Below are 10,768 nucleotides of genomic sequence, written 5' to 3' on the forward strand. Positions count from 1 at the left end.
TATATATTAAATAAGATGTCTTAAGCAGAAACACTTGTAAACAAGGTTATATATTTACTGGTTGACAAAAATATTGTGACCAGAGGCTCACAGGAAACCCCTATGAACAGTGGTTCAGGATTCACTAATTTAGTGTTCTCAGTGACTTTATACAACACAACTACTTTGAATAACATGAATCAGCTGTACCTTCATACCCCCTTGTCCCTGGAAATAGCCAAGTGCTTCATCATACTCTAAATCATGACAAATGAACTTGATCAGATTTTGAATGAGGAAATGGGATGGAAAATAAAAGCAGATACACCTCCATTTTGAAATGTCCGTAAACACATTCCAGTGCTAAATATGACCACCTCCATTATTTTGACCTTGAAAGTCTTTGTGTTCCCCATTAACAGTTAAGAACTTTAGGATGATTTAAGAAAGTTTAGATTGTAGGTAGTAGTATTTTATCATCTTAGAACTGAAAATTAAGTATTCTGGCTGACCACAAAATAGCTATCTTAACCTCACATGTTTTAGGTAGGTCCTCTGGTTATCCTTAGATATTTTTTGTTAGACCAACAGCTATTAACCCTGAAATGTCATTTAAATATATCAGTGTATGAATTATCGAGTCCTTCGTTATATTTTGATAACTGAGAGCTTTTCAGTTTCACTAATTGTGTTTTAACAGATGTGAAACGATTATGTAAAAAAATAAAGTTTATAAATGGTCAGTCTCTTTAAGGGGTTAGCTAAATAAAATATACATACTTTCTTGATTAAAAACAGGACTTGTATTCTCAAATCTTTATCATACTGTTACAGTTTTTACTGTATGAAATCTGAAACAATTCAGATTTATCACTGACAAAGTGATAAATACATACCTAGATGAATTTCTCAGGTTAAGTTGTGGCTAAATTCACTTTTTTTTTTTTTTTTTTTTTTTTTTTGCGGTACGCGGGCCTCTCACTGTTGTGGCCTCTCCCGTTGCGAAGCACAGGCTCTGGACGCGCAGGCTCACCGGCCATGGCTCACGGGCCCAGCCACTCCGCGGCATGTGGGATCTTCCTGGACCGGGGCACGGACCCGTGTTCCCTGCATCGGCAGGTGGACTCTCGACCACTGCGCCACCAGGGAAGCCCTAAATCCACTTTTAAGTTCAAGTTTCTAAGTGGCTGGGGGAGTCCTCTGTACCTTGAACAGCCACCTGTCTTAATGAGATGAGCCCCTACTATAACAACTTGTGCTAATTCCATCATATTTATTACATTGTATTTTAATTATTTTCACATTGTATTTTAATTATCAGTTTATCAATCTCCCATCAGATTGGGGATTCCTTCAGGGAGAGACTACCTTGTTCACTTTGTCTTGACATAGGTACCAAATTATTTGACAAATGAGTAACAAACACTTCAAATGGCATGCACTTATCCATAATTATTGAGTATTAACCTACAAATATTCTAAAATCCGATTTTAAATCCTCAAATTTATATCAAGGCTTTCATTTAGCTTATGTTAATTTTTAAAATATGTAGCTTTGAGGCATTTTATTATAAAAAGCTGGTACTCATATACATAAATGAATAGGAACTTAAAATTCATCATACATTTACTTCACTTTTTAGCTTGACCTTCTAGTAAATCTTTAGCTTCGTTGATTTTGGCTGCTATATAAGGAGATCCTCCTACAGGAAGAAAAAAAGGAATAGTTACAATATGGACTCTCCCATTTCTGCTTAGTGAAAAGCTATTCTCTTGCTTCAAGAATTCCTATGCTTATCTAAGAGGTGAAATGAGCAGAAATGAAATTTTGACTTTTTAAAATAACTATGACACTGGAACCGGATGACCAAAAACATGGTTAATATATTTGACCAAGTGGGAGGGAGATTTCCACAAAAAATGGCACCTTTTGAAAAAGCTTAAACTGATAGAAATAAAATTTAAGAAAATTCTCATACTTATGTGACTTTGAAATAGTGTAAGTTAACTTTTCATGACGATCACAAATCATAAACACCAATTTATTGTACTGTGTTATTTTAAAACCATGAAATTTTCAGAGGTGCTGAGCTTAGTTGGGAAGACCCCACTTTGCTTTATATCCTTTTCCTGTTACCAACAGTCCCTTCACGATGTCACCTACATCTCCTTTCCTACTAAACTGCAGCAGTGATTTGAGTGATTCTCAAAAAAGTGTGGCCCTCAGACCAGCAAGCACCAGCAATCAGTAAAAAGCTTAGTTAGGATGCAAATTTATGGACCTACAGAATCAAGAGCCTTCCAGTTAGTATAAGCTAAGTTTTGTAAAAGGTTATGCATTCAGATACCAAACAATTACAACCCTGTTTAAACTCAAAACCCTCTTTCTTAAAGAGAGGCTTCTCCTGTAAAGTAAAAGGACTTAAACACTGGAACGTGGATTTTGTGGTCTACATTTTGGTATTCCATTTGATCTTTCAACTCAGCCTAGGCTGCTTAGAAGTGTATCAGAAACTAATACATCCTATAGGTTTCTAACTAGGTAACCACTAGTTAAAAGGTCTAAATGTATAGGGAAAAAGTTAAAAGTTTTATTAGTTTCATTAACTGAAATTCAACATTTTCCTTAGGTAAGAATGTAGACACCCCCCACCCCAAACAGTAGTAGTAGCAGTATTTGAGACTCACTACTGTAAGTCACATCACAACTGCAGATCTCAAAACACAGTTAATGCTTATCACTACTTCCAAATTATAGTAGTTACTAGATCTGCTTATTAGTCTATAAATTTTTCACTCAGAACTTACTCTTTTAAGATACCTAAACAAATGGATCCAGCCTGGGAGACAGTGCTCACAAACAGATCTAGGCATTTCCCTTATAATAGCCAAGAATTAGATACAAAATTATCCCACTAATAGTTACTCCAACAAAATGTGTTAACAATAGTTTAATGATACTTACCCTTGTCTGGGTGATTTAAAAGCATAATTCGTCGATGAGCATCTCTTATTTTTCCCTTATTGGCAGTAGGGCTAATTTAAAAAGGAAAAGGTATTGTATACTTCAGAGTAGATCTGGGTCACATTAAAAAACTATATAAAGGTCGATTAAAAATTGTGAAACAAAATTGTGAAACTGGAGTAAGTCACAACAGTATGAAAAGCTATTTGGGAACCTCTAACACACTAGGAAGATTAATATTCTGAATCACAGAACTAAACAGAGCTCCTTAAAAAATAAGGCATTCTTAAAAATTTAGTTGAACTTTTAACTATTCATTACAACAATCCTTTTATCGAAAAGTATGTTTAAGTATTTGGAAATGAAGGCAGAATTTCATCACAAAACTGTTACTCCGTTATAGAGAACAATATTGAGCACTGTGATTATCTGTTGAAAAATCTACCTTCAATGAGTTAAAAAGTACTCATGCGTCATTAGGCCTTCTCATTGGACTTTTGTAGGGAATGTTTAGATCTTAAAAATGTAATAGATGGAACGTCCCTGGCAGTCCAGTGGTTAAAACTCCATGCTCCTACTGCAGGGGGTGTGGATTAGATCCCTGGTCAGGGACCTAATATCCCGCATGCCACACAGTGCAGCCAAAAAATAATAATAAAAAAATTTTTTTAAATGTACACAATAGAATAACTCTCCTAATAAAAGAGAGAAGGTCTTTCTTACACTTGCTTATAGCTCTAAATTTGGAAGAAAAATATTAAAAATGTGAGAAATTATTTTACCTTACACCTAGTATTAATGCTGCTTCCCGTTTTGTCATTTTGGGTTCAAACCCACCTCTGTAATAGCCACCACTGAAGGCCTGAAAGTGGAAATACATTTGTAAGAAAAGATTATCAAAATAAACTGAAAGCTGCTAAAAAAACGTCTATAAGTGTTCATAGAACCAGCGGAAAAACTAAGACACTTCAGAAAACTAAGTGCAATTCCTATGGGGTTTTTTTTCTTTTTCTTTTTTTTTTCTGTACGTGGGCCTCTCACTGCTGTGGCCTCTCCCATTGTGGAGCACAGGCTCCGGACGCGCAGGCTCAGCGGCCATGGCTCACGGGCCCAGCCGCTCCGCGGCATGTGGGATCATCCCGGACCAGGGCACGAACCCGCGTCCCCTGCATCGGCAGGCGGACTCTCAACCACTGCGCCACCAGGGAAGCCCCCTATGGTATTTTAACTTTATAAATAGCAACAAATATTTTAATGATCATTAAACATCCATTTCCAACCCCCCCACCCCCGGAGCATCTAAACTGTCTTGAAGATACAAGACAAAATAACAGTGCCTTAAAGCCAGTTCTTCTGGGAGTGAGGGGAAGAGTATTCCAAGCTAGCCATGTTCTAGATAAAAATTTAATCTCAGAATATGACTACATGTTTTAGAACAAGTGCTTCAGAGGATTCAGAGATCTTTTGAGACAAGTGGTTCAAGGACATTTTGAGGTTCAAGGCAACTACTAAAACAAGACTTTAAGATATATATATTGAGAAAATCAGGCTATTAGATCCACTGACCTTGGTATGTCAGAAATTATACTGGTAAAACCTACCATTACTCTACTACTCTGTCACATTCAATCATAACAATAAAAAGCAATACTCTACAGGTTGTCAAAATCATATTCATTCTGAATTTTGACCACAGAATGTATGATCATCACATTCAGTCATACTCTAGAGCCCAATTAACTAAAGTGTTATCCAAGTAATCTCTGTTAGGGAGTGCCAGAGCCACACAGTAAAAATGGATCCCTTCAGACCCCTAGATCCCTGTGTTTGTGATGCAGAGCAAATGATGCTGAAGGTAATGGTGTATGAACAATAAAGTGGTATTAACTTTCATGATACTAAAACTGTTAACACCTCTTCCCCAAATCGGTCACATGTAACATTTGATTCTTTAGGGTAGCACCATTACAAAGCTCAGAACTTCTAAACCTTCTTTGTGGCAAGCAAGAGAAGGGGTCCAAAGCAATCACTTAGAACTTCATGGATGTCTGGCTCTAGGCTTCATACACAGACAGCAAAGAATTAGCAAAAATGGTGAATAAGAAGCCTTACAGATTTTGGTAGACTTTGAAAAACTTGTTTTACTTGAGGCTCCATATGCTTCATGGCTTGCAAAGCGTAACGGCCTAAAAACAAAAGCAATAAAATAAAAAGTCCGCAACCTCCTCTACTTCAGTTCCACCCCCAAACCATAAACAAACCTGCAAATCCTGCAGCAGCAATGGTCAGTCCAACTGCTACCACTGTACTGGCCTGGTAAAGGGAAGCAGAGTAAATATTCATTTCTCTCATTCTCACCCTTCCCTATCATGCCCATTCTCCCATTCCAACTTATTACAAGTTTTATTTCAACGGGAGAAATAACTTTTAGGATGAAAACATTCTGCCCAATGAGCCTGCAAATTTTATATCCAATGCATTTAAAAGGTATGGGATTTTTCACTAAGAAAAAAAAAGGCAAGTCGATTTTCTTATTTACTTATACAACAGTGAAAAAGATAATTCCCCTCCCCTTGAAAACTTCTTTCACCTCCGGGCAAGTGAAGTCACATTAAAATTCAATCAAGAGCAACGGAAATAAAGTTTCTGCCAGAGAAGGGAAAACTGTTTACAGAGGATTCCCGTAAATTCTGATTCACCGTTAAACGTAGGCTTAACTAAGAGACTAGCTTCTCATAGCACCTTCGGCCAAATATGTTCAGGAATCGAGAAGAAGTGTGTCAGCAAGAGAAAAGGGGAAAGACAGAGCGATGTAGAGAAAGGGCTGCGAGGATGTGTTAGGGGACCAGCAGGTATAATCAAATGCGTTTCCACTAACCTCCGAGCCCCATGGACGGCAGGCACAAAGGCCCGAGAGGGGTGAGGCAACAGCACTGTGTCCCAGAGGGTGACTCTCCGGGGCGCTACACCCCCAGCTCTGAGTCGCATTAGGGAGACATCTGCGGCTCCTCTCCTCCCAGACCTTGAGCAGAGGTTAAGGCCTGGGCCTGAGATCGCCCAAGAGGCCGGAAGGCGGAACTCACCATGGTTCCCGCTCGGCTCCTCTGCTTCCACCGGGAGCGCGGTACATCCCACCCCACCAGCTCTACGCCTCTACCACAAAGCGACGCGGCCACCACCAGCATGTACAAACCGCCCAGACACAGGCGCCCCAGGAAATACGGCAGTGGCGGCCGTAAACTAGGCCGGAAAACTGTCGTAAAAGGCGACAGCGGACGGGAATGAAAAGGTCGCTCAAGCCGTGGGCAGGTGGAGAACACGACTTCGGATTGGTTGGTGGGTGGGCGGATCACCTCCGTACTGGGCTCAAAGGTGGGGCTTCTTGTTTTGTCCTTTGCGCCTGGGCCTAGAGTATTTGGAAATTCTTTCGGGGAAAGGTATTGATATAGAAGGGCATGAGCAAATACTGTGTAGCTACACTCTGAAAGTTTTTTTTTTTGTCTGCATCTTAGCATCTCCATTTGGCATTTATTTTGTTTATAACTGCCAAGAGTAATGAATATTCTTAAACATGCTGTAACAAGTCCACCATGAAGCCAAATAAGTATGTAGCGGCACAGTATAGCAAAAAGATGTTCCAGAAAATCAAAGGAGCAAACCACATTGTTTCGGGGGTTCTGTAGCATTCATTTATTTAGAATAATTTGTTTAAAATGTGACTTGACAGGAACTTGTGTGAATGTTTGGGGTTTGGTTTTGTGGAATGGAATTACTACTTCAAGGACAGTTAATACTCTGATCATGGGATCTCAAAATCACCACAACTGAAGAATGCTATTTAAAATTTCTCCCCTTCTCAAAGTAAAAAGTAGGGTTTGGTTTTGCCTTTACAGAGTATCAGTTTCATATATCCCTACATAAAAGGAGAAGAGAAAAATAATGGAGACAGTAATGGAAATTTTACAATGTGATGTTTGGATGATCAAAATAAATTTGGAGTTAATTCCCACTTCGAACTTACAAAGTATTAGGAGTCTGTTTACATTGCAATGAAATTCTGCTTTGATGAGGTCGTTGGTTATTAAACAAATATGTGAATTTGTTGGCTTTCTTTTCCTCATGTATAAAAAGATTCTGCGTTTGGATCTCCAAGATAGCCATGAGATTTTTGTAATGAAATTTATTGTCAACAAACGATCCAGCACTAAGACCCTAGTGTTAAGTGTACATCTTCCTCTTTTGCCCCCTTTTATCTAGTTTTTAACCCAACAACTACAAAAGAAATAATCAAGTGGAACATAAGACCTTGGGACCAAAATGGCCAGAAAAAACTAGACTGCTATGTTCAAAACTTCCTGTTATGTATAGTTTTGATATATACAAACTATGATATGCAGCTTGCTTGAGGAACACAAACCTAGCCTCAGGAAACCAGTGGTGGACAACACAGGGAGACACTTGAAGTGGAGATGGCTCTGTTTTTGGAAGCAAATCAAGCTAGATGCACAACCTGTCTCTGTCACTTACTAGTTGTGTGAGTTTGGACAAACTTGTCCAAAAGGAATAACTATTCCTGACTCTGAGTTTTCTCATTTGTAAAAGAAGGGTAATGCTGGCTACCTTGCTAAATTTTTGTAAGGATAGAGATTTACATTGTGTGTTCTATACATAATTATCACTCAGTGTAGCTGTTATTATTATGAGGGAAGTCAGAGTACATATTGGTGTGCAAAGGCCTTCCCAATTCTCATGACATTTCACTCATGGTGGCAAGCCTAGTAATCCCTTCCCTACCAACTAAGGACATGGAAAGAACACTTAAAAGCAATTTTTAAAAATATCTATTAACTGGGACTTCCCTGGTGGCACAGTGGATAAGAATCCACCTGCCAATGCAGGGGACACGGGTTTGATCCCTGGTCCGGGAAGATCCCACATGCCTCAGAGCAACTAAGCCCGTGCGTCACAACTACTGAAGCCCGCACACCTAGAGCCTGTGCTCCACAAGAGAAGCCACTGCAAGGAGAAGCCACTGCAAGAAAAAGCCCGTGCACCCCAACGAAGAGTAGCCCCCACTCGCCACAACTAGAAAAAGCCCGCGCGCAGCAACGAAGACCCAATGCAGCCAAAAATAAGTAAAAAATTAAAATCTTTAAAAAAAGTCTACTTACTGATGAATGGATAAGTAATCACTCCTTGTTTCTTCTAGCTTATGGTGTCTGCTAGCATACCTTGACTTGTGACAGCATAACTTCAATCTTCAAGGAGGGCCAGTGTCTTGAAATCCCTTTCCACTCTGTTTTCACGTTGCCTTTCTCCTCTTGTGTAGAATCTCCACTGCCTCCCTCTTAAAGGATACATATAATTGCATTTAGGGCCCACCCCTATAATCCAGGATAATATCCCCATTTCAAGATCCTTAACTTAATCATAGCTTCAAAGACTTTGTCATATAAGGTAATATTCATGGGTTCCAGGTTTTAGGACCTGGTATCTTTGGGGGCTATTATTTTGTCTACCATAGAGAATAAGAGAAGACAGAAGAGGCGACTAGCAGGGACAAGAGAATGAGAAAAGACTCAAGCACGTATGCTCAATTTGCTCAATTTCTCCAGGCAAATCACTTCTTGGGGAGGAATAAGTGAGAGATGAGAGGAAGTAGTTAGAAGTACTCTTGAATTGTGGCTTTCAAACACTTTCTGACCATAATTCTTAGTAAGAAATATTGGGTTGGCCAAAAGGTTCGTTCATTTTTTTCCTGTAAAATGGCTCTAGTAGTGCTTAGTTGTCTTTCTTTTTAAAAATTATTTATTTATTTATTTATTTATTTTTGGTTTTGTTGCTGTGCTTGAGCTTTCTCTAGTTGTGGCGAGTGGTGGCTGCTCCTCATTGCGGTGTGTGGGCTTCTCCTTGCCGTGGCTTCTTTTGTTGTGGAGCATGGGCTGTAGGTGCTCAGGCTTCAGTAGTTGTGGCACGCAGGCTTAGCAGTTGTGGCTTGCAGGCTCTAGAGCACAGGCTCAATAGTTGTAGTGCACGGGCTTAGTTACTCTGTGGCATGTGGGATCTTCCTGGACCAGGGCTCGAACCCGTGTCCCCTGCTTTGGCAGACGGATTCTTAACCACTGCTCAACCAGGGAGGCCCTGCTTAGTTGTCTTTAGCTTCATTTGAAACAATTTTTTTTAGATTGTATTGTGATAGCTGTCATATCAATGTGCATTGTAAAAAAAAAAACTTATCAAAATTGGTGAATTTTTTTTTTTTTTTTTTTTTTTTGCGGTACGCGGGCCTCTCACTGTTGTGGCCTCTCCCGTTGCCAAGCACAGGCTCCGGACCCGCAGGCTCAGCGGCCATGGCCCATGGGCCCAGCCGCTCCGCGGCATGTGGGATCTTCCCGGACTGGGGCACGAACCCGTGTTCCCTGCATCGGCAGGCAGACTCTCAACCACTGCGCCACCAGGGAAGCCCAAAATCGGTGAATTTTTGTGTAGTCATTTTAGTATTGAAGATGGAAGAAAAAAGCAACATTTTTGGCATATTATGCTTTATTATTTCAAGAAAGGTAAAAACAACTGAAACACAAAGAAGGATTTGTGCAGTGTATGGAGAAGGTGCTATGACTGATCGAATGTGTCAAAAGTGGTTTGCGACATTTTGTGCTGGAGATTTCTCGCTGGACAATGCTCCACATTCGGGTAGACCAGCTGAAGTTGATAGCGATCAAATCGAAACATTAATTGAGAGCAATCAATGTTATACCATGGGGGAGATAGCCAACATACTCAAAATATCCAAATCAAGAGTTGAAAATCATTTACACCAGCTTGGTTTTGTTAATTGCTTTGATGTTTGGGTTCCACATAAGTTAAGCCGGGGTGGAGGGAGGAGACCTTCTTGACTGTATTTCCACATGCGATTCTCTACTTAAACATAAAGAAAATGTTCCGTTTTTAAAACAAATTGTGACGGGTGATGAAAAGTGGATACTGTACAATAGTGTGGAACAGAAGAGATTGTGGGGCAAGCTAAATGAACCACCACCAACCACACCAAAGGCCAGTCTTCAACCAAAGAAGGTGATGTTGTGTATATGGTGGGATTGGAAGGGAGCCCTCTATTATGAGCTCCTTCTGGAAAACCAAATGATTAATTCCAACAAGTACTGCTCCAAGTAGACCAACGGAAAGCAATACTCGATGAAAAGCGTCCAGAATTAGTCAACAGAAAATGCATAATCTTCCATCAGGATAACTCAAAACCACATGTTTCTTTGATGACCAGGCAAAAACTGTTACAGCTTGGCTGGGAAGTTCTGATTCATCCACCGTATTCACCAAACATTGCACCTTCGAATTTCCATTTATTTCAGTCTTTACAAAATTCTCCTAATGGAAAAAATTTCAATTCCCTGAAAGACTGTAAAAGGCACCTGGAACAGTCCTTTGCTCAAAAAGATAAAAAGTTTTGGGAAGATGAAATTATGAAGTTGCCTGAAAAATGGCAGAAGTAGTGAAACAAAAGGGTGAATACGTTGTTCAATAAAGTTCTTGGTGAAAATGAAAAATGTGTCTTTTATTTTTACTTAAAAACTGAAGGAACTTTTTGGCCAACCCAATATATTTTACCTTCTGACCCTAGGAAACAAATACACAGTTAAATGCGTGTGTGCACGTACACATGCACACACACACACACACACACACACACGCATTGAATTTAATGTGAATTTAAAGGAAATTAATGTTTTTGAGACAATACTTGCACTTGCGTCATGAGATGCGTGCTGGTCTTTTCTACTTCTTAAAAAAAATGCTGGGAAACCCATT

At 39.6% G+C, this 10,768-nt stretch overlaps 1 protein-coding gene across 1 annotated transcript; it reads right to left on the minus strand.

The window, feature by feature from the left end:
- Positions 1–1,529: 1,529 nt before the first annotated feature.
- Positions 1,530–6,135, minus strand: DNAJC19 (DnaJ heat shock protein family (Hsp40) member C19). Its single transcript, XM_065876823.1, has 6 exons — positions 6,028–6,135; positions 5,206–5,257; positions 5,057–5,130; positions 3,727–3,806; positions 2,945–3,015; positions 1,530–1,682 (listed from the first exon to the last, which is right to left on the minus strand). The coding sequence occupies exons 1-6, from the start codon at positions 6,127–6,129 to the stop codon at positions 1,612–1,614; spliced, it is 450 nt and encodes a 149-aa protein (XP_065732895.1). The 5' UTR covers positions 6,130–6,135; the 3' UTR covers positions 1,530–1,611.
- Between the last annotated feature and the right edge of the window lie 4,633 nt (positions 6,136–10,768).

This window comes from Phocoena phocoena, chromosome 4 (assembly GCF_963924675.1).
Source record: "Phocoena phocoena chromosome 4, mPhoPho1.1, whole genome shotgun sequence".
Lineage (NCBI taxonomy): Eukaryota > Metazoa > Chordata > Mammalia > Artiodactyla > Phocoenidae > Phocoena > Phocoena phocoena.